The 25,168-nt window shown below is 37.5% G+C and overlaps 1 protein-coding gene across 5 annotated transcripts in view; it reads right to left on the bottom strand.

The window, feature by feature from the left end:
* Positions 1 to 25,168, bottom strand: part of dlg5a (discs, large homolog 5a (Drosophila)) — a 159,136-nt gene that overhangs the window by 15,261 nt on the left and 118,707 nt on the right. For all 5 annotated transcript variants that reach the window (XM_069885456.1, XM_069885460.1, XM_069885457.1 and 2 more), the window contains 14 exons: positions 24,103 to 24,256; positions 23,189 to 23,302; positions 22,240 to 22,370; positions 22,052 to 22,153; positions 20,694 to 20,847; positions 17,727 to 17,889; positions 15,870 to 16,009; positions 14,187 to 14,351; positions 12,133 to 12,316; positions 10,498 to 10,646; positions 9,664 to 9,834; positions 7,693 to 7,889; positions 4,388 to 4,531; positions 2,958 to 3,085 (listed from right to left, as the gene is read on the bottom strand). In XM_069885456.1, coding sequence (XP_069741557.1) covers positions 2,958 to 3,085; positions 4,388 to 4,531; positions 7,693 to 7,889; positions 9,664 to 9,834; positions 10,498 to 10,646; positions 12,133 to 12,316; positions 14,187 to 14,351; positions 15,870 to 16,009; positions 17,727 to 17,889; positions 20,694 to 20,847; positions 22,052 to 22,153; positions 22,240 to 22,370; positions 23,189 to 23,302; positions 24,103 to 24,256 — 2,096 coding nt within the window. The remainder of the gene's footprint in view (positions 1 to 2,957; positions 3,086 to 4,387; positions 4,532 to 7,692; positions 7,890 to 9,663; positions 9,835 to 10,497; positions 10,647 to 12,132; positions 12,317 to 14,186; positions 14,352 to 15,869; positions 16,010 to 17,726; positions 17,890 to 20,693; positions 20,848 to 22,051; positions 22,154 to 22,239; positions 22,371 to 23,188; positions 23,303 to 24,102; positions 24,257 to 25,168) is intronic.

Genomic DNA, 25,168 nt, shown 5'->3' with positions numbered 1-25,168 from the left:
TAAGCTTTAACTGACAACACCACACAGGTTTACGTGCAAACTGGCTATCACATTCGCCTTTATGACAACGGATCTTAACTTCTACTTCGTTACGAAATGCTTTGAATTCTCTTGAAGAAATGAAATGTGCAAGGTTAGTTTAAGTTCTTACTTTTCTTCAGGAAATGTATCATTGTTGTAAAGTATTTTGCTTAAATTGTAAAAACTTGGCTCCTTAGGAGGTATGTGGCAGTCAGACAAGGCACAGTTTAAACTTAAGACAAGGTGATGGGTTTAGACTTTTCAGCACCCTTTCCAGCTGAACAATATCTTTTCTATGGCTTGGTAACCAGAACTGTGCATAATACTCCAAATATCGTCTCATCAACAACTTGTATAATGAGGTTCTTGCTCCAGCACTCAATGCTCTGAATCCCAAACTACCCTATTTACCAGAGGTCTGGTACTGCATATTCCTACTGTATATTTCTATTAGAACCAAACAGCAGTCCAATTTCCTATTAAATGTTATCAGGTACTGTGCCTTATTATCATTTGACAAGGCGATTATGTTAACATAACATAACAATTACAGCACGGAAACAGGCCATTAGGCCCTTCTAGTCCGCACCGAACCAAACACCCCTTTCTAGTCCCACCTCCCTGCACAATGCCCATAACCCTTCATCTTCTTCTCATCCATAGACCTGTCCAACCTTTTCTTAAATAATACAATTGACTCCGCCGCCACTATTTCTCCCGGAAGCTCATTCCACACGGCTACCACTCTCTGAGTAAAGAAGTTCCCCCTCATGTTACCTCTAAACCTCTGCCCCTTAATTCTTAACTCATGTCCTCTTGTTTTAAACTTTCCTCCTCTGTAACTCTGGAACAAAAAACAGATTCTTCAATAACTAATAATACAGCCCATGTCTTTTTATTACACTCACGAAAGCTTGGGAAAAAAAATGTTATTCTTTTCCTCTGAAAGCATGTTCTAATTTTGGAAACATCAACTATGTGGACACAAGTTTGGAAATGAAATCAAACAGCTACCCAGAATCACACACATAATTTAACTCCAGAATGACATGTTTATTGCAGCAAACAAGTCATATTGATTGTGGGAACAAAGACAATTAAAGATGGCTCCATAAGCTGCTGGTTTTGTAAGTAGGAAGAGGAAAGGTAAAGGTTCTGTTATAATACTGCATTTAGAATGCAACATACATGCAACAGAGAGTCACCACTTTTTCCAGCGCCCCTCACAGAAATGAGGCCCCTGCAAGGAATGAACTTGTGACCCCCCATTTACAAGACCAGTTCTCGAACCACTGAGCTAAGATGCTGGTCTGCTGGGTATAAATTTGTAACAGCATGCAGAGAGCAGCTTGAGTGTGAACCACAAGCAATCCCCTCCCTCCCTCAATTCCTTTCAGAACTAAATGTCAGCAAGGGAAGGCTCACAAACATCAAATCAATATACCTAATCCAGTCTGCAGAAGATGTCTGGTATAAAAGTGATGGATGCATATTGATCCTTCTGTCAGTCCCTTCAGTGAACCTTGCATGCAGTGGTATGAAAGTAAAATGTGATGGGGATCACGGAAGACACGATTGATAAAGATCACTTTCCCTCATGAAAAGTTAGCTCAAGATGTTGAAGAGCGAACATAAAAACAAGATGAAGAGAAGGGGAATGCAAAGCAAGCAAAAGGCTTAGTGAGGTAAAGTTGACAAGGAAGGATTTACCAAAGTAAAATGGTTTAGAAAGAGTGGGGCCACAGACTAATTCACCTTGCAGTATATTTTATTTTAAAACAATCTCATTTTGCTTTAAAAACTCAAGTACACTCTCAGGAAGAAGCTCATTAGCATTGAGGCTCTCAAGGTTTTACAAGCATCTTTCACCTCCAAATATTCCTGCATTGCTCGGATCACCCCAGCAATAATGATTCACTCCAGAGAACCCTTGATTACAGGTGTAATCCCAGATATAACCGCAAAACTGAAGGCATTCAGGATATGTCTATTGACAACCATCAAAAATAGCAAATATTCCAAAATGTCTATTCGCATATAGCAGTAAAAATAGCACAAACATCAATTTTTAAGTCAGGAATATCTCAGAAAAAGAAATGGGCAGCACAGAATCAGGCCCTTAGCTGTTCACTGTTGCATCCATCTATACTGATCCCACCTGCTTGCAGTTAGTCGCCAGCTTTGGCAATTCAAATGCTTCTAAAATGTGAGAGTTTCTGCTGTTATCACCTCCTCAGGTAGATTCCAGATTTCAACCAGTCTAGGAAAAACCTTCCCTTTCAGATCTCCTCTAAACTCCTCACCTTCCAAATAAGAAACTTTCATCATGGAAAAAAAAGAATCCTGACTGTTTACTCCCCTTGTAATTTTCAATCTGGTGATCCATCAGCCTCCCCTCCAGTCCAGGGAAAACAAACACAGCCAATCCAAATTGTCCTTATAAATAACATGTTCCAAACCAGGTGAAGCCCAGCTTAATCTTCTTTGCATCCACTCCAGTACAATTACATCTTTTCTCTAGTGTGGGGACCAGAACTGTACACAATATTCCTAATTATCTTCGTTCATCAACACTCTCTGGGGCCCTACCATTTAAAGGATTATATTCCATCTGCCATCATTCTGCCAAACTTTTAGCTATCTTTTTCTGCTGTCCCTTTTGACAACTCTCCTTGCTGTCTACATCATCCTCACGACAAATTATAGAAGGAATCTTCCATATGTCTCGTGAGGACAGAGCAGGAATAATCTTCTCTTCAATACAAAGCACAAATAAAAGCTACATTTGCTGTGAAGACTAAAAATAGTCTAAATTGCCATGGTGCATCTAATTTTTTTTAAATACTAAAAAGTCGTGCAATACATGTACTTAGCTTATCAACCAGAAACATCAATAATTATGCTATAGAGATTAAAAAATGAGATGAGAGAACCACCTTCTCAGTTATTTCTTTAATGGAAGCAACAGTAGTGACATCAAAATGTCCACTCCTCCTCTTGTAATCAATGAAGAGATAGTCTGCTACTCCTCGTTCAATGGCCTGCTGGGAAGCTTTCATAATCTCTGAAATGAAAGGGAGGAGTAGAGATTAATACACAATATTACATTTTAATACCAAATTGCCTGTCATGTAACGTGATCTTTCACTAACAGCAAGGCTTCACAGACATCCTCTGCAAGTGGGATCGCAAGATCCGATTGTTGGCTTCTAACGGAAGGGAAAAAACAAATTATTCTTCTGAAAGAATCCTGTAAGCCAATTGACCATTGGCAGGAAAAGAAAATCTCTGTTTTCTAAGAAACCTGCCATAAAACTAAGTGAATGGAAAGTCAATGACTGGAAATGAACCAAACCTTGGGAGCATCCCTTGATTTTGTTATATATATTACTTACTGTAGGGTTCTTAAATTGGCTACAAGACAATTGTTTAGTCTTATTTACACCAGATAAATTAATTAAAGTGGCTTAACTTCAAGGAGGGAATTTGTGCCTCAATAAACAATCATTCTTTCATACAAAATAGATATGACAGGGGCAATCTAACCACCAAATTTGAATCAGCAGTGATCGAGCTTCCGTTAATCCCACACTCCTTCAACTGTTCTACTTTTGCCTATTAAAAACTGCTATGTTCAATAATCTATTAGGAATTCAGTACTGGTTGCTTGAGAAGCTTTTACAGTTTGAGTTCTTTTTCTCAACGGATTTCATGAGTAAATGTTCAACCATTTTCTCTTCACCCACTGTAACACTTCATTATATTTATTCTATATCCAATATTCTCTGCCCTCAGGAGAACCCAAATTTTGCCATTCCACTTCCATAACTGTAATTTCTGGAGGCATTTGATAAATTTCCTCAGTATTATTTCCAAAGTCTTTATGTCCATCTAATTGTGCAGTGCACAGAACTGAATGGCCTCAGCATTAGAGCAGTTTGGATAATGGAAACTCCTCCCAGTGGAATTTACGAATCACTGCCAAAAATCTGGGATATGGAATAAAATTTGCTTTTTCAAAGTTTAAAGTAAACAAAATTTATTTCTTTTCAACTCTCATTTCTTGACGCATGTGCAGATGATATTACTTGGGCTTTTTCTTCATAATGAAGGGGTTGCAAGTTTAGCATTTCCTCCTGGTTTAGGCAATTTCTTTTCATTTTCGAAGCCCAGTATCCTACTTACTCTGTTATTCTCATTTGTGTTTGACAGGTTAGGAAATACAATATTTATATAGCAGATAACGTAATTCATTTCAGAAATTAGTAACCTATAATCTCTTAAGGGAGAAACAACTATGAATAATTCAGAATTTAATAAATACTAGTACAAAACTCAACATTAAAAACTATTAATTTAAACATACCTAATGGACATCTACAAAACTTTCCAGGGGAATCCTTGACAAGCATGTCTTTCACGGCATCCATTAGAGGTCCCAGGATAAGCACAGGTCTTGGGGAAGTGCATTCTATTTTCTGCACACTTTGATATGCCAAACTTCCAGAATCTAGCAGTAAAAATGAAGTATGACAGCCACTTAACATCAAAATATGATGGTTAACAGACAAATCCTCATTCCATTCAGTAAATCAAACAGAACTGGATATTGAACACTTGGGAATTAATACAATAATTTTTAACTCTTTAAAAAGGAGCATTTGTCATGAAATGTTATGAAAAGGAACATTTTTAAAGAATGCAAGACAAATAACAGAAAAATAGATGAACAAAAATAGTTTGAGCAACTGTTAAAGAAATAATTTTTTAAAAGAGCTGTAAATAGAATGATGGAATTTCCTGCATAATAACCTGAAGGTCTCTAATAGACATGAATTAACCTGCACAGAGGAAAGAGCAAATTACAAAATATCCCAAGATAATGATGATGAAGAGTACATAAAATACACTAATAACAATAAGTACTGTATAAACTAAGTTACCACACGAGAGAGGGAAAAAATTTATGCAGTAGAAGTCCAAAAATCCAGATGACAGAAATCTGGACCACCCAAGAAACTGGACTTTTTGAAAACTCTGAAACTTCTAAAATTTAGCAGACTTTTGTGCGCGAGTAAGTGCCACAGCTTTACTGCGGAATTTTTATTTTTCTTTAAAGCGGCTCGTTTTGATAAATGAAGCATGGTGTATTTGCTAATAGATAAATCATCAAAATGAACCTGTACATTCTTCTTTATTCCTCCTTAAATTTGAATTTTAGAAGTACTGAGAATCTGGACTGACCCAATCCCTGAGCAGTCCAAATTTTCAGATTTGTACTATAAATATACATTGAATTTATTGACTCACATCATAGCAACAGGCCCTTCCAGTCCAAGAGCCCACACCGCCCAAATGTGACCTAATGACCCTGTACATGGGGGAAAAAAACCAGAGGACCCAAAGAAAACCCACACAGACACAGGGAGACAAGAGAATTCCGGATTCAAATCTTGATCACTAACGCCGTAATAGTGTTCCGCTAACTGCTATGCTAACTCTGCCCTCCTAGACACAAAAGGATAAATAAACATTTACTGTGGCAATTAGTGCAAAATAAATTGATGTTTCAATAGTGCATTCAGATCTTTGCTCCCACAATATTTATAGTTAGGGCAGTACAGGGAGGTTCAAGAGACTGATAGCTGTTGAATAAAGCTGTTCTTGAACCTGGAGACACCAGACTTCAGGCTTCTACCATCAAGCGAGCGTGTCCAGGATAATGAGGATCCTTTATGATGCTAGCTTCCTTGTTGAGAGAGCAACGAAAGTAAATATTTATTTATTTAAAAAATAAAGGATGGGAGGTCAATGTCAGTGATGGACTTAGCTAGATTTGCTATTTTCTGCATCCTTCTGCATTTTTGGGTGCTAGAGTTTTCAAACCAGACAGTGATGGAACCAGTCAGTTTACTTTTCAGAGAACACCTTCAGAAGTTCTATAGAGCATTCAATGACATGCCAAATCTCCTCAGACTCCTAAGAAAGTAGATACTGTTCATAGTTGCCTCAGTGCTGGGCCCAGCTGGGATCTTGGATCTTGTAAAGCAGGCAGGGATCATGGTTCCTCAGCCTCCTGCTCCTAAAGTCCACAGTGAACATCTTGCTGATGTTGAGGATAAGATTGCTGATTTGGCCCGACACAACCAGATTTTTGATTTCTATCCTATATTCTGACTCATCATTGTCCATAATTTGGCCAAAAACGGTGGTGTCGTCAGCAAATTTGTAGACTGAGTTGGAGCCAAACTGGGCAATAGAAGGAATAGAGCAGGGAACCAAGCGCGCAGCCTTTAAATGCCTGCGTTGATGGTTAATGGGGAGATGTTGTCAATCCACACCAATCAGGGTCTTCCAATCAAGTGATGACCCAGTTGCAAAGGGACGAGCAGAGCTGACTTCAGTAATAATAAGGTAGGATGTAGCAAAAGTGGCAAGGAGTCGACGCTTGCACACAAAAAAATCTATAGGCCACCAGTGGAAAACATTCAAAAATTAAATTTTCAATGTTCTGGTCCAATGTGCTATTGCAATTATGATGAGTAAAGCCAACAAGTCTAAAAGCCATCAAGGGTTGGATAAAAAAAAGTGTGACACGATCAGAGAACTGGTAATAGGTGAGACCTATTTCAAGCATTTCAAAAACTGGGTTAAAAAGAATTCGTGGGTTGCCGCATCTTCTGGACAGCTGACAACATTATTAATTCTTAACGTTTCATAAAACAATCACTGCTAAATGCTTTCTCACAATGCTAATCCTGTACCTGTGGAGAATCTTGGATATACACAAGTATTTGTGCACAAAATTCTCACTTCAGGAGATGGAAGATTGAAGTCTGCAGTATTATTGACCGTTTAATTCCTCTAATTTATTCTGCTGCAAGGATATACAAATTTAATCATATACAGCAGAAGTTCGAAAATCCAGATTGCTCGGGGATTGAGTCAATCCGGATTTTCCAGATTTTCGGGCAGCCCTTTGAAAATTCAAATTTAAGAAAAATGAAGAAGAGATGAGAAGGAACATTTTGATCGTTTATTCATTAGCAAATATAGAACACTTAATTTATCAAATGAGCAGTTTTAAAGAAAGAATAAAGTCAACGAGCATGGTCACATGTTGCTGCTGAGCATCAGTGGCACTTACACATGCATACACGCACTAAAAACCTCACTAAATTTAAGAAGTTTGAAAGTTTTCAAAAAGTCCGGATTCTCGGGCGGTCTGGATTTTTGGACTTCGACTATACATATACCGTGTACAAAGCAGTGAAAATTTATTTTAACTTTGGAAATACAAATGCTAAAAATCTGGAATAAATGCAAAATCTACCACATCCAAAATAATAGCCCTTTTATGCTGAGAGCAGTGTTTTATATTTTCCTCATGTTGTCTTCACAACCCTGTACAGTGCCTAATTTTGTATCAATAGTGCAACCAAGATACTTGATGACTCCCTGTAAGCTGTGGGCAAGTGTCGAACCCAAAATTACCACATAAATCAAGTTAAAACTGCTTCAGTCGCACTCCAGTTAGCTGGAAAACACAGTAGTCAGAAGTCCTACAGAGATGGACTTCTCCAATCTTCTTTCAACAATCTTTACAATCAAGCTATTTCATGCTCCTTGAATTTGCTGGTGAAGAATTATGATTGAAATTGAACAAAATACCTTCCAACAAAGGGATAGAATCAGTGCTAATGGCATCAAGGGCCAACATCTCCTTTCCATCTTTTGAATTATTCCTTTTATGCTTTTGCTTTCGCCGAAAGAACGATCTTCTGGCCGCTGCTGACAGGGTCTTAACAGACCCATTTTCATCTTTGACCTCGGTCATACTATGTCTTCGACAGAATTCCTGGTCCATCCTGGAAGAAACAGACGATTAATAGCCTACCTTATTTTAGAAAATAAAATTCTGTAGACACCACTGTTTCATGAAGATCGCCAAATGTACAGGTTATTTATAAAGTTTAAACACAATTGTGTAGATAATCAAAGCAGCAAACTGAAGCACAGCAAAATGGAATAAATCCCCCCACTATTTGCACGAGGTTAGTAGGTGCTATGTGTAGATCAGCAGGCTATAAGAACTTGCCTGGTGCTTTCAAAATTAAAAGTTTTCAACTTAGGGCCTCAATTTAATTGACTGGAATTTTCCTGAGAATTAAATTTAAATTTAGACATAAAACACAGTGACAGGGTTTTCAGCCCATGAGCCTGTGCCACCCAATTGATGTACAACCCCGGTGCACTTTGAATGGTGGGAGAAAACTCACGCAGACACAAGGAGAACATAAAAACTCTTTTGCAGACAGCATGGGATTTGAATGTCATTTGCTGGTGCTGTAACAGTATTGAGCTAACTGCTACACCAACCATGCCACCCAATGTCTGAGGAATGTCTGTAAATCCTAGCAAATTCCTCCTTAAACATCAGGAAACTGGTCTTTACCATGGTATGAACGATAAATAAAGGTGACGACTTGATTTGAAACTCAGGACTCGTGCACAATACGTGAAAATTCTGAAATTCCCCTGAGATGCTCATTGGCAATTTCCTGTGGGTTCTGACATTAAAACTCATCATGGAATCCTGTGGTGAAGGGCCAGCTGCCTGTAATTTCACAGCGGCCACAAATCTGTATGCTGAACCTGTGCCAGGTTAGACATTGCCCAGGATCTGCAAGTCCGTTTCATGGGAGAGAGGAACAACTTCGATAGCAAGTCCAGGAAAAAGCCTAACCTAGCACTTTGGTTGGAAGCTTTCAAGCCCCAGCACATTATGCCATTTACAACCAGTGATCCCAGCACTGTGCAGTGTCACCCACACATTGGGACTCAGCAATGCTCAGAATGTTGCTGCTTGAAGATTAGTTCTAATTAATGGCACATATAGTAGGTTCCAGAGAACTGAATATGGGGATCTTGATGCTGCAAAGAAACACCACAGCTTGGATGAGAAATGCAACTCTGATTGTGTCAATTACCTCAGAAGAATCAGCCAAAAAAGATGCTCAAGTCCTGGATTCAAGACTCAAGCATTACATTACCAATGATGCAAAAGGACAATTTTATTGAGCTATGCACATCAGATGGTCTGTTTTCCCCTAAATTGTGATGTGCACAAAAGAAGATATTAAACAAAGTTTTGTTTTAAAAATTCACATTTTTTTAATATCAAATGAAAATAGCAACTATGGAAGAGTCTTCTACAGTGAAATAAAATCTTCCATGATAATTTCACACAACAATTGCTGAATTGTTCAATATTTGAGGACTTAGGACTTGTTCCTATTCACATTTTAACCAAAATGCAGGTGTCACTTCTTACAATTTCAAATCCCATACCTTTAAAGAAAGAACATCACCTTTCCTTTGTAATCCCTTTCTCAGAATATTCTGCTGGGGAAAAAAAAGCCTGCTAAGTTCTGGGAAACCTTTATTTACTTACATGCTCCAATCTGCAGTGCAACAAACCCACAACCTCTGACTTGGGTGAAAAAGAGCTACTCAAGCATTCTTATTTAAAATAAAATCTGTGGCAAAATGCAGCAGGTTTCTCTTGGTTCAAATTTGGCGATTTAAAAAAAAAATCAATCTGTTTATAAACATCTTGCATTTTATCATCTAGTTACTTACATATATTTGCTGGGAATATGTCCTCTTTCAAGTTTCTGAGCGTTTTCGTCCAATTGCCAGGCCATCCAGTAACCAAAATTTCCTTGTGGCAGAGTGTCATCAACATAAAGAATATCATCCTTCTTGAAACTTAGATCATGTTCTACTTCTGCAACTCGATCGTAAAGTGCTCTAGGAGACAAGGTAGAGGAAGATCCTATGAAACCCAACAACATTCCTCAAATCAATTAGAGTTTATATGATAAACAATGGTCATGAGCCTAAACAGAAGTTAAATAATAATCTTAACGCATTGTATAGCTGAATTTCAAACATGTTTAATCCTTTGGACTTCGTGTCCCGATTTTCAGAGACAACTAATACTCCATTTTCCAGAAGGAGTTTTATGCCAAATCACCAGCTGGTTTGTACTGTAGTTTACCGTGGACCCAGTCTGGAGTACAGATAGTCAAAGGTTTAAAATGGCCTGAGTCCAAAGGGTTAAGTAATATCAATGGAGATATCTTTTGGAAAAAAAGTTACGTTATCTTAAAAATATATTCATCTTTTCAACATTAATAATGATACGTTAAATACAGAACTAAATTTACTACCTGCTTGTAACAAATAAAGAAAAAAATGTATGATAATCATACAGAACACTGACTCATGGACATGTTGTGCTATTAGACCATCATACACTGAGCTATATAGCTCAACCCTAAGAATTTATTTTTATTCAGGTGTTCTCAGGTGCATTTTGTTCATTGTACCCACATTCTACAATGCTTTACTTGAAATGCAGATCTGCTTGGTGACCGTGTACAAGTTTCAATGGGCAACTTCAAATGATACCTGATATAGAATCCATCTCCAGCTTCATCTATGATCTTTTTGAATTCCTCTATCTTATACTGAGCTTTCACAGAGATTGACTCTGTAGGTTTCAGCATTTCAACGTAGGCTTGCTCTGCTGTGACATTTTGCATATCAATGCCATTGTACTGCAATAAAATGGAAAATGACAGCGAATAAAATCATTAAGGAAAATTTACGTCCACTACACCGGTAAAAAGGAATGCAATTACACTTTCACAATACTACTTTACCTAGAAAATGCCAAATTTTGTCCTTCCAATTTTTAACTCAGTAGTACAAAGGATGTTGAGATGCGGGTTTAAAACCAAGTAAAGCAAAATTTGAGCTATTTGAATACCAGTGATGCTCTTTTTACTGGTGAAGTGCTTTCATGCTCTAATCTTTGCAACTGCCAAAAAAAAATACTTTCAGAATTGATATGATTTTAAATTCAGGTGAAAGTATACAGGAAACACATCACCAGAAAATGACTATTGTCGCTTGTTAGACAGCCTATAATCTGAGCTCAATAAATGAGGTTTAACATTTTTCTAGCGATACCTTTGAATGTTACAAACATGTTATAAACAAGTTTTCCTTTCCATCCTTTCACAATATTGCAATTAGCAGAGGAGAGAAATATAATATATTCACAGCACCTCAAGCAAACATAAACAAAGAGTAGTGATGCCTTAGAGAGCTTTTAGCTGAAAAAATGTTCAGCAGTTCCATCTTGACAATTGCATGCATTTTCATGGAGTTAAATGATCCCAGAAGAATTATTGATAAAAATGAATCTTTAATAGATAAAATTATGACATTAACTTTGTCAACTGTCAAAGAATGGTTTGCAAAATGGGGACAAGGCAAAAATCCATGAAATAATTAATAGTAAAACAAGAGACAGAGAGTGATCTTAATTGCCCTCATGTGTATATGTTAGATATTTTGATGTACTATTGAAATATTCATGTGTTATTTAAAGATCTCTTGATTTATAGTGAAATATCTCAAATCTTTCTTCATTTTTGACAATTGTAGAGACGGGACAGTCTGCAAAGTTTAAAAGCTTGGTATTTATGCGTAGCAGAATATCTTGGGAATGCAATACCATCTGATATGTAACCAAACAACAGCAATTTTCTATTTTTGCGCGCTTGTATGAATTGCTTAAGTTCCTTTAAGAACTTGCTGCTTGGGAACTTTGGTTACCTTTCCCTATTGGATGGACAAATGCACTGAATAAACATGCAATGCTTGTCGCAAAGAAGCAGCAGGGAGATGCCAAGAATAAACTCTGAACTACAGCTGTAAACAATCTTCTAGCTAGGCCATGCCGATAAATGCTGATGGAAAAAAAGTGCACCAATTTATGTTTATGATTCATCCAATCTCTGCGTAGGCTCAATTGCAACGGAGTCTAAGGACATGATTATTCTCTTCTCCCTCAAGAATTTGTCATTTGTAAAAAGTTAATTTTAAACTTGTTCATGTACCTCGTGCACAAATTTGAATGGACTGCTGATAATGTTTGGAATTTCCTGCAAACATTATATGAGCAGTTACAAAATTCTGAAAACCACAAGATTTGAGTGCATTAGATATGCAGTCCTGCTGCTGTATTGGCCTTACCTCGAGTAACTTATCTCCAGGGACCAGCCCATCAGGGCCTTTAGCTGGACTGTCATCTTCTACCTTTGCCACAAACACCCCGTACAAATTCCCTCCACAAATCTGGATCCCCAGTTCCATCTGTGTCTTCTTTAGGAATAGAAACCTTGGCTCAAAAGTTTGATGGGTTGAATCAAGAGACTTCCTGTTGAATTAAAAATAAGGAACATGACAATATAGAGGGGAATAATGAAAACCAGAAGTCGGGCACAGGAATAGGCCCACAATCCAACATGATGCTCAAATAAAACTAAAATTCTGTGGCTTGTATATATAATTCAAAGCCTTCTATTCTTCGTATATTTATCCAGAAGCTTCTTAAATGCAACTCTTATCCACTTGGGGTCTGTTCCAGGCCACCCATCATTCTGTGTGAAATTTCTGTCCTGCACATCTTCAAACTGCCTCCCCTGCCCCTTCCTCTCACCATACACACATGTCCTCTAGTATGTGGTAAAAACACAAAACTGCTGGAGGAACTTGAGATCCCAATGCTGAAACATAGGGATTTCTGAATAGGTGTTGAGTGCAGGGTTTTGCAGAAATTCTGCCTGGGCTGCAGGGCTGTATGTGATGTCGCAAATGTATCCTGACAACAAATCTGAACTTTGACGGCAGATTATTAAGAGTTTTACTATGGTCTCTCACTCCTGCTAAAGCTTTAAACTCAGCATAGATCTAACTCCAAACCTGGGTCTTCCCTCTTCCGTATAGATCATCTCCCAGCTGGAAAAACTTAGCTAGCCATCTTACCATTGTGATCATGTCATAACTAAATCAATTTCTTTGGAAAAAAATACCATTCTGGCCAATTTTTTTTCTTTTTGTTCACCCCTAATGTGCCCCAGGGTTACACATAGATGCAGGTTCTAGGACAAAACCCCAGTTATCTAGTCAAATGTCAGTTCTTTTGCAAGTTTCAAGCAGACAGTGACATCATTTGGCCAAGCTCAGTCATTATCCAAATACACTTATTATAAACATTCAAATATTTTGCGAGATCAGCACTTGCACTCCAGAGCAACAATATTGATGAGGAAAAGTTTGTTGCATATTGTAGCAACTTTCCTCATTTTCATTTCAGGGTTGCCTGAGTGAAGTTGCAGATATCTAACCACTGAAGGAAAGTCTACAAAAGCATACATGTAAGCTAGTCAAATTCTTGACTGTAAAAAAAAAAATTCAGATTTAAAACCTTGCCACTAGGGCATGTACTCTACACTGAAACATTATTTAAATTTAGACATTTCAGCCCACAAGCCCTTACCACCCAATTACACCCAATTGACCTACAATCCCCCACTATGTTTTTTGAACGGTGGAAGGAAACTGGAGACCCCAGAGGAAGCCTTCGCAGTCATGGAGAAAATATACAAACTCCTTACAGACAGTGCAGGATTCGAACCCTTGCCCTGATCGCTACCATTATAACATCATTTGTCTAACATTTTTTTAAAATTAATTATTTACTGTATTTTTTTTTGGGCTGCTGAAAAAATGCACAATTCATTACTGGCTAAAAAATGTGGTACATACCTAGAAATATGTTGAAAATTAATTCGCAAGTGAAGCAAGAATTTTACTTCCATTTTGTAATGGAATGGAATCATTCTCTCAAATTTCTGTAGAAAATGTGCGTGTCCCAGGCAACAAAATAAACAGAAATTTACATGGAAACTGAAAAAAAAATCCACTTTTTGGATAGAATCCAAGACTTCTGCATTACAGCACAGTTAGTGTAACACTTTAACAGGGCCAGCGACCCGAGTTCGAATCTGTCACTGTCTCTGAGTAGTTTGTATGTTCTCCCCATGTCTGCATGGGTTTTCCCTGGGTGCTCTGGTTTTCTCCCACTCTTCCACGTTCCAGGGTTTGCAGGCTAATTGGGGTATTTGAGCAGCAAAGGCTCATGGGCCAAAAATTCCTGCTTCTATGCTGTATGTCTAAATTCAATCACTGCCTCACTAAATAAACTTCACTTGTGGTGTCATGAAAAGACTGTGTTAACAACTGACCTGATAGAGTTACGAGGGCTAGTGGTTGGAGTAGTTTGCTTCGATGGGGGTGTTATTGTCCCTTCATCCTGCTCACTCACAGCATCGATGATCGAGTGATTGTCAGGTGTGGTTGCTCCACTGCCACGGGGAGTTGAATGGTTGCTTATTGGATCCAGTCGGGAGCTAGCAACACAGATCAGAAAATTATTAATTGAATTGTATTTAAAAACAAAACAGCTTTCAAACAGTAAAATTATAAACCTCACGTGTTATGAAACAGTCAAACATATTCATCAACAGCATGGCCAAAATGAACTGCAGTCAATCCTTGTTAATTTTCCAGCACTTAAACACAACTAATGTCACAAATTGGCTTGATGAAAATGGGGAGAAAAAAAAAATCGGCAACTCCTACCTTTGCTATTTACTATTGAAATAAGGTTCAATTTCAATATCAAAGTAAACAAGAGAATGAGCAATTATTCAGATTAAGGAGTGAAACACAAAAGTCTGCAGAAGTTGTGATTACAGTAAAGATACAGAAATGTTGGAGAAACTCAGCAGGTTTTGCAGCATCAATAGTATAAAGAGAGAGAGAGAGAGAGAGAGAGAGAGAGAGAGAAATAAATAATCGTTGGGCCTGAGTCTTCTTCAAGGTATGAGTAAAAAACAGGCAGACATCTGTATTAAAAGGCTGGGGAGGGAGCACAGACCAACAAAAAGGTGATAATTGGACCTGGATAGGAGGGAAGGGCAGGAAAAATGAGAATTGATCAGGGGAGGGGTGGGTTCTGTGAATGGAGATCTGGAGGAAAGATATAGGGATATACAGGGAGTGGGCTAACGGAAACCTAAAAAGTCGAGGTTAATGCCATCTGGTTAATGCATTTTAATCATTTTTGATTGATGTTACAATCAATATTCAATACTTCTTTAAGATCCAAACATTTCTTTCAATTTTTTGATATCAAAAGTAAGAGTAGGGGAGTCTAAAACTGGAGATCATAGGTTTAAGAAAGGAAATATTTAAAGGGGATCAGAGAGGCAGTCCTCCTCCCCCCCCCCCCCCCCCCCCAACTGCCACATAGAGTGTGATGGGCATGTGGAATGAGCTGTCAGAGGAAATGATGGAAGCCATTCCAACATTTAAAAATATTTGGACCGTAGAGGTCTTGTAAAAAAAAATGAAAGGGAACCCAAGATGCACATCGACGTGATCTACTGGGATTAGTGTGTGAAGAGGGCTTGCAAAATCGTTAAGGACTCCTACACAGCATCTTTCTTTAAGCTACTCCTGTCTAGACAGAGCTGCAGGAGTATCAGAGCCAGAACCACCAGGCAACTTCTTCCCATGGGCAGTGAGAACGCTGAATGACTATTGAACTGCTCATACAATCCCTTCAATACTCTAATATTAATTTATTTTTACATATGCACTGCATTTAAATAAATCGCTTGTCAATATGTGTGCTTTGTCTATATACAGTATGCTTTTGCATGATTGGTACATAGAGGACCAAAGAATGCTGGTTCATCCAGTTGTACTGGTGCAATTGAATGATAATAAATGAAAGAAGATCCAGACACTTGATTAGCCATGAATGTTTAACCTATCCATTTCAAGTTCATTCATTTAGAGTCATCTACTGAACAGCAAAAAGAAATCTGTGGATGTTCTAATTTGTACTTCTGCTGTCTCACCTGGAGCGCGAGTGGTTACCCAGCTGATACATGTGTGGGTTATATTGTGCCAAGATGGTGATGGTTTCACATGGCTCTGTCTGTCCAATAATTAATCGAGCCTGCTGCTCAGTGGCATTCCTCAAATTAATACCATTATACTGTGAAAAGATATTAAAATAATTACATTTACAAACACAAATTAATGCTTTGTTGAGTATTTGAGTGTGGGAATGGGAAATGAGAGGGAGCAAGGATAAACAAGGAAACAGAAAAAAATGAAAGAAAATATTTTATTTTGAGATATTCATAAAGCACTTTCCAGACAATTAATTATTTTTTATCTGAAGCATATTACTTTAAATAATCCTGGAATCTAACTGTTGCCTTAAGAACATGGAAATGGGAGCATTTCTGTCCACTTTAATAGGCAGATCTGTCCTCAATCTCTTCTCTCTTCGTTAAACACAATGATCTACATTACTTTTTCAAACCCTGTTCAAAGCACAATCTCTATTTGCTGACTGAAGAGAGACAGTGGTATGTTAATAATATGAACACATTGACAGCAGATTGTACTTGGAAGATCAGTTTTGTTGTGCAGCGGTAATTACTTCTGATAACTGGCCACGGCAATTGAGTGCCAGAAACACTAAAAGTAGCAAGTGCAATATATCTAGAGAGCAGTAGGGGGAAATTTGAAGAAGCATTTTGGAAAACAAATTAATTTTCCTGTAAAGCAACAATTTCAACAGTCATGAGTGACACAGTGGTCCTGCTAGTACAGCTGGTGCTTCTTATTCCAGTGATCTGGTTCAACCTTGACCATGGGTGTTGTCTAAGAAGAGCGTGCACTCCCTGTAACTGTGTGGGTTTCCAATGGGTTCTCCGGTATCCCTCCCAAAGATGTGCAGACAGGTAGATTATTGGTCAGTGTAAATTGCTCCGGGTGTGGACAGGTATTAGAAGTGAGGGAATGTAGAGAGATAGACTACAGAAAAAACTGTGGTGAGAATTGCTTGCAAATATCGTGACTCTATGTTGCTAGGAAATATGAAGACTCAATCTCTCTGAGAGTTTTGGACGCATTTACAATGAGTACATCCCATAGAGTTCGACAATACAACGGTTTTTTAAGCTTTAAAATAACGGCTTGCAAGCTGTAAGTTAATTAGTATATTGGTGCAGCCCTTGTGATCCCAAATACAAAGTACTTTATAAATGGGGGACATTTAGTTCATTGCAGGAATGTTGTCCAGATATATCGAGAGCTGCAAATGTGACCAATGATGCCATATGTAATGAGATCCATTAAAGGAACACTGGATGCTTTTGAAGGCTAATCAAAATGGACTCGTTTGTACCAAAGTATTTTTTCTGTACAGTAATTCAAGAAAATATCAAAGGAAAATTAATACACTCCTATATGAAGGTAAAGTTGAAATTGAAATATATGTGGACAAAGTACTTTAGAATGTGTGGATCTGAATAGATTATTTACAATTTCAAACTCTAACAAGAAGGCAATTGAAGGATTTGGACTGCCTTCTCAGAGACCCTGGTCTTAAGAAACTATAACAAGGTATTCTTTTAAATAAATAAGTGCAAAATGTGAAATAAAACATCCTCTTTAAAAATCACAGTGAATGAATGATCTGCCTGAGTGAAATTAACGTTTATAAATTGCAGCAAGAGTCTGCCTCAATCCCATAGGCTGACAAGAGCCCAGTGAACGAAAGGACAAGACATCTTTGCCTGAAGTAATGCAGACTGACTGCTGTGGGTTCAGTTGGAAGTGTTGTGGTTATCTTATTTGCACCATTAATTTTGAAGAAACTCTGATTTTCCTTTCTACCAGAATTAGTTGTTCACATTTACCTCAAGTAATTGGTCACCATATTCAAGTCCTGCTTGATGAGCGATGCTTCCACCAATTACTTTTGAAACAAAAATTCCTCCATTTTCTCCACTTACAATGGAGATTCCAAGGGGCTCAGCTCCTTTCTGTACCGTCACGTGACGTGGCTCATGCAGATAGGGCCTTGAAAATGAAATAATTTTATTAGTGCCACAATTGAAGCAATTTGAGAATTTATTTTTTTTTTTAATTTTTTTTTAAGCAATTTGAGAATTTGATACAAAATTGAACAAGTCAAAAGAAATCCTGCATGGACTTTGAACATTAAGTGAGCAAATCAAATACTAAAAATAGGGGTTTTAATCTGTCCCATATGGATACTCATGAATGCACTGCTAGTAGGATGCAGGAAGTCAAGAGACTCAAGTGGAAACCAGCACTGTTTGTAGGGTTTATCATCTTCTCAGTAGCATCAATGAATAAACATCAATTAGTTGTATTCTACCCCTAAAAATTATTTCACCGAAACAATTAGATCACTTCAACCAATGAACTCTGTTTCATATTTAAGAATACCAACTACAAATGCTTTTCTTGACATAAAATTATTCTAGTGAGATCACTCCAATTTTATAAAGCACACATGCACATATAACATTATTAAAGCAATAATGCATAGTCTTGGAACTGTATCATAGTTGGTCAGGTATCTTACAGCTTCAACTCAAGAGTAAGTGAACAGATTATATGCTGTACAGCAAGTAGCAGTCATAGTCGACAGAGGTTACAGAGGTAAAGGTGCCTTGTGTTGATATCTATCCTGACAGCAGCTATAAGGTATGATAAGAAATTTATAGTGCACCAGTTTCCAGCACAATGACATTTATTTGAGATTAATACTTCCAAACCAACTTTACTGTGTTGAAACTATGTCCATGCATCATAAAGTATCAAATAAACAGCTAAGGACAAGACAGCTGGAATTTCTTGCAAAGAAAATAGCCTTTTCCAGAAATAAAATCAGAAAGAAACTTAAATTACACAACTTCATTAATTGAACATTGCAACATTGTACTTCTGACAACACCTCAATTTCAACCAATGTGCAATAAAAATCTCAGAAAGCCAGTCATGTAATAATTTAACAGGATATATTGCTGTCGGGAGTTTTCAATGTGGAGTGTCAAAAGATTATCAATCCAAGAGTTTCTTTCTCCATGGCTTCTGACCAACTGGCTGAGCACTGCAAATATCCTACCACATTGTGCTTTTGCACTAGTACTGTTTCTCAAATTCCTTGATCTGAGCTAAACGACATGATACAAATCATCAATGGTGATATCCTAATGCTACAAAATTAGGAAGAGAAATTTTCAAGACCACAAGTTATAAGAGAAATAGGTCAATCGGCCCACCAGCTCTGCCATTTAATCATGAGATGATGCTTATCACTCAGCCCCACTCCCCAGCCTTCTCCCCGTAACCATTGATGCCTGAACTAATCAAATACCTGTCAACCTCTGCCTTAAATACATCCAACCACCTCGCTTCCAGGCAAAATATAAATTTAAGGAAAATAGAAGCATTCTACTGATTTCATTTTTCAATTTGATAGTTATTTCCATAAACATTCTAATAGATCTCTGTAATTATGACTTCACATCTGACACATCACTATGCTTCCAAATAAAAATATACAAATAAATTCTTGCTCAATTGCTACATGTACTGCTAATGTTAGTAGTCAGAATCATGTGGGTTAAAATAGCCATAAACAATATTGTATACTAGAATGACTCTAAGGTGTTTTGTTAGCTATCACGAAGTGGTTCTACAGCACAATATACTTCAATTCACTGAATTACAGGACAAACCCCAAATCCTTGATGCAATTTGCAGTGAAATTCTTAGTTTTTGTTTCTAGTGTTGTTTTATGACTTGACCTTAATGGACAGAAGTTACATTTCTCCCCACCACCAATCCCATTTTTCAGTCACTCAAAATGAATTAGCTGCTGTCAGACAGATCAGAGAGGCTCAAATAATTATCATCCTTGAAGGGATTAAAGCTGCCATGCAAGAGCTACCAGTTACAAAAAGCATTAATCAAGAAATGGGAAATGACACACAAAAAAGGAAATCAAGAACTACAAATAGGAAAGCAGAAAGCAAGCGAATTTGTAACAGGCCAACCTCAGACTCCGTAATGATGAAAATCGAGGCCTAGGAGTGAGAGGAATTCTCAGAAAGGACCTATTACGGAAAAGGTATCTAAAAAAGGGTCAGAGTTAAAGAAAAATAGTCGAAGAAAAATGTTATCAAGAAGTTTGAAAGCACAGTTTTAAAGTGAGGAACAAAATAGATTACAAAAAATGATAATTAAACTCTTTTTTTCCTGAATTAAAAGTTGTTAAATCAACCACAGTACCAATATAATTGGAAGTTAAGCAATGAAACCTGCTATTGATCTTGTTTTATGATTAATGACATTCACCTCAAGTCAGATTAAAATAAATTTTATGATGTTCCAACATACTTGCTATTTTTTTTTCTAAGTATTATCTTGTCAGCTATTGCTTAACCACAGTATTCAATACTATCTACTTTTGACATTTAGTAAAACATGATTATAAGGTCTAATCTTCCTCAAAGCATCATGGCAAGCTGGACAGTAAAGCATTTAAAATGTTAATATTTTAAATATAGTTTAATTCAAATTGGTGACATTTCACTTTTAAAGGTTAGTAAGAAATATTTTGAGACTGGATCACTTTATCCAAATTCCCCTCATTACTCTGTGATTCAGACAATACTCTCTGATACTAATATTAACCTATTTATTCTCATGGAGCTGCATTAGAAAGATAGGCCTTAACATTCAATATCTAATCACACACAATCTTGCCATGTCAATATTCTTGTATATTTCAGTGAGCACTGTCTGATGACAACCAAAACCTATATACAATTACGACATGCCACTCATACCTGTCTTTCCTGTGTTCTGTTGACACAGGACTGATGGAGATCTTAGTTAGGGAAGAAATTGAACTCTGTGATTGGCTGCTGCCAAATGAAGATGTCTCGAGATTCATCGGAGATTGTGGCGGTGTAATCAAACTTGGACTGCTTCGCTCGGAACCTGATTGCAAACATATCAACACAAAAGAGGGTGCAGAAAATGAATTATTTAAAACAAATGTGGTTTGTGGAGTATTCGATTTCGAAGAGTATTCAATTTCTTCTGAAAAGCACTTCAAATACCAACTCATTTAAATATCGATGAGAATATTAATTCAGTGCTTCAACAGTTCCATTCGGTTGAATATTCAAAATCCTTTATTAGTGCCTTTGCAGTCAGTCAGCTAGCATAGACTGGGTTGTGGAAGATGTTATGCACACTCCACCATGCATCTTGACACCCACCGTCAAATTTTACTGTTCTCCTCCAATCATTAGAAAATACTGGCAATATTACTTCATTCCTTTTACAGTAGTCTGGAATGTCCAAAACTGTGTGGCATACACAGTTAAAATGATGTTATTTACATGAATCTAATTTCTAATCTAATTAACTCAAAACACAACTACATCACTCGCCTGCCAGAGAGGAAAATGTATTTATCAATGAAGGGATCAATGCCTTGGCTCAATTATCACATTAAGGACCCAAGTGAAGCAAGAAACAAAATGTAAACAATTATCCTGAAGTATAAGTGAATTTTGAGCATATACCAGGAAGTCTACTGAATGGTCCAATAGCAGCTCTATTTGTTGTGCAGAATGCAATAAAAATCCTAATTTGGAATTTGTCTCCCGGATTGGTGCACAAATATGCAGAAAGATGTCTGTGGTATCAGGAGGAAAGCAAAATCAAAGCAGTTACAAAAAAAATAAACTGCTGGAGAAACTCAATGGGTCAGGCAGCATTTGTGGAGGGAAAGGAAAAGTTAATGCTCCAAGCCAGGCTCTTGATCCAAAATGTCAGCCATCCCTTTGCCTCCACAGCAGCTATCTAACCCATCGATTCCTCCAACATGTGTATTTTGCATGACCGGACCGGATCTGCAGTCTCTTGTGCCTCAAAGCAATTACAAGGGCTTACATATTTCACTAATTGGCAACATAAATCTAACTCAAAGAGCAAACCTGCTAAAAACTCAAGTATCTTGGGATAAACCTTCACTGCCATAATTTCCTTTAGCAAGCCACTCAGATAATGCTTACTTCATACCGAAGACACTTGCAGCTTATACACACATCTTATTCCTAAATAATACCCTGGGGGAATGGGGAAAAATAAGGGAAGGACAAGAAACCTTAAATTAAGTATTGCAAATTATTACCTCTATCAGAGCCTGTTGTTAACCGGGGATATCTTGTGTTGGAAGGGATTCTAATTCGACCACTTTTACTGGGAGCAAAAGCCAAGCTGCTTGATGATCCAGCTGAAAAATTAAAAAGGTTCAATGGTCATTCTGTGAAGAAACAATGCAGATCTAAAATAAGATAAAAGGCGTGAGCAAAGAATTACCAATACGCGCACTGGCTGGCAGAGATTGTGTTCCATGTGATGTTGTGCTTCTGGAGGACTTGGACAAATCACTCGAATGTTTGTGATCTGGACCAGTCAGATCTAGGCTGTGATGTGCATGATGCTGTGGACTACACAAAACATTTTAATCGATCACACTCATTTTTAAAAAAAAATATAAGTTATACATTGTAAATTAAAGATGAACTTTAAAAATTTAGACATGATAATTAACCTTCAAATTAGTGTTTAGCATAAAACATTTCTCACCATTTCTCCATTCAGTTACATTGGCTTCATGTCCTTTACAACAATATGCTGCCTTGAAAAGCACATCTTACCCAGAAATAAAAAAACAGAGCTCATGAAACCATTCTGAATAAATCAGGCAACCTTCCTTCTTGGCTTCCATCCAAGTTCATATTGTAAATAACTGCTCCCTCTTCAAGCACAGTCTCTTTGCTTTGCAAAGCTGCCATTGTCTCTGTCTTCAAACACTCTTACTCTAAAGGCTCTCCATATTTTCCTTGTTCAAAGTCTGAAATGAAGCTCCAAAGTACAATTCAAAGGTACTTAATTGGCTTTTTCTCACTGCTGGATAAAGCCGAACCCAATGAAGTAGTAGCACCACATTCAATGCTTGGTTACTACAATACTAATTTGAAGCTGCTCTGTAATACAATAACCCTGTTATTGGGAATTCAAACAAAAAAAATCAAGGAAATAAATATCAGTAGGTTAAAAATACGGAGATTAAAATTGGCATGCCTCGCCATTAGTTCACCAATCAAGCAACCTGCAATGTCAAGCAACTGGAAAATTCATTGATCTGGCACACAGAAATCCCCACAGGTGCCGGATACCTGGGGTCTGCTGAATACATCTTTCATTTGAAATTTTCACTGTAAGATACAAATGCTTTTAAACTACATTTTAAACAGCAACTCACCTAAAACTGTCAAAAGTATGTATGGATTCTGGAAAGCAAATCGCACTCCGAGGTCTGTGCCGAGCACGTGGAGAACCATTAAAGCTTTCAGTTGGCGAATGATTCCTTGATGTACTTGAAACAGGTCAAAAACAAATCACAAACAATTGAAGGATGTTTTCTGACTGAATGAAGAATACTAAAATCAGGATTTTCATTTTAAGCCAAAATTATATTTTGATTTACACTGTTACAAATCTTCAGATGACAATTGCATTACAAGCTCCTCAATATAGTCAGAACAATGATTAATATATCAATTTGCAGAAATCAAATCATGCTTGAGTATCGAAATGATTATCTGGCTTACCACTTTTCTATGCAATGGCCTTGTAACATGTCTCTCTCTAAACCAATGGTTCTCAACCTTTTTCTTTCCACTCACATACCACAAAGTATTCCCTATTCCATAGAGGTTTTGTGATTAGAAAAGGATTGCTTAAGGTGGGATGTGGGTGGAAAAAAAAAGTTTGAAAACCACTGTGTGTGTGTGTGTGTGTGTGTGTGTGTGTGTGTGTGTGTGTGTTTTAATCGTCCCTAACTGACTCGTATTGTGCACGGTTTCATAACTCCAAAGGAAATGGGCCAATGACAATTTTTCTCAAGCAAAATATTTCAGTAACAATTGGGTCTCAACCTTCCCTTCCCACTCACATCCCACCTTAAGCAATCCCTTACTAATCACAGAGTACCGACAGCAGCAGGATGACTTAAAAGTGGGATGTGAGTGGGAAGGGAAGGTTGAGAACCACTGGACATCAGATACTACAAGTTATGATGGGAAGAATTTTACTCATCTGCTCTTCTATGCATGGAGGAACAAAAAAAAACCATGAGATGGCACATGAGAACAAAGTCTGTTGGTTGATTAATACCTGTGCTGTGGATGTGGATAGCACATTTGACTTGCCATGGAAGGATAGTTGGCACTGTGGACCATGTGACTGCGAACGGTAAAGAAAGGAACATTTGGATTTCGCAGAACTGCTGTCACTGCTGGACAAGGCACAAAGCTTCTCTGTGCACTGCCTGTAGCAAATAAATAAAATGATTTCAATGTTCATACAAACTAACACCTTTGTTTATGTGTCTTCAGTGAAATGTATCGGAGAGAGGAAGAGAGGCTCATAAAAACATTGGCTTGCTATTTGCAAAGTATAACTCCTGAATGAAGGGCACTAGAGAATAAAAACAGTAAAGTAAAATCTTGTCAACTAAATCAGAACATGCTAGAAATATTCAAGGAAAGTATCATTCATAGAGAAACAAGACTTTAGGTTTCAGGTTAATGACCTAACGATTTCTAACTTCATAGAAATACTCATCAGGTAACAACCAACATTTATTGCAAAATTAATATTTCATTACCTGCTTGTGGAAACAATTATTCACCAAAATACTTTCATAATTTTGAATATTTTTACCCAAGACCATCCTCCTTTGAAAGGAAAACAATTTCAGATTTCCTAACCTTTACTTCAGTATCATTCCAGTAAATTACCTCTGCAACACTGTCTATAAAACCCTCCAGAAATGCCAATAGGCTTGCGATTCTTCTCGAGACGCCTTGAACATGCTGACATGTTTAGATATAGACAAACAGCATGAAAACAGGTCCTTTTGGCTCATGAGCCCATGCTGCCCAATTAGACCCAATTGACCCACAACCCCGGTATGTTTTTGAAGGGTGAGAAGAAACCGGAGCCCCTAGAGGAAGCACACACACAGACGTGGGGAAAATGTGCAAATTCCTTAAAAACAGTGCCAGATTCAAACCCCAGTTGTTGGTGCTGTAACAGCGTTGCACTAACCGTTACACTAACGGTGTTGTTCTCAGGTTGTAAGCTTATTTCTGACTGCACGCTGTAAGGTAAAACATCATGAGATGGGAATGTGTAAGGAGTTACCCTGCCCTGTACAGGGCTGTAACAAGATGTAAAT

This window comes from Narcine bancroftii, chromosome 6 (assembly GCF_036971445.1).
Source record: "Narcine bancroftii isolate sNarBan1 chromosome 6, sNarBan1.hap1, whole genome shotgun sequence".
Classification (NCBI taxonomy): Eukaryota; Metazoa; Chordata; class Chondrichthyes; order Torpediniformes; family Narcinidae; genus Narcine; species Narcine bancroftii.
This window is presented reverse-complemented; position numbering and strand designations above follow the sequence as displayed.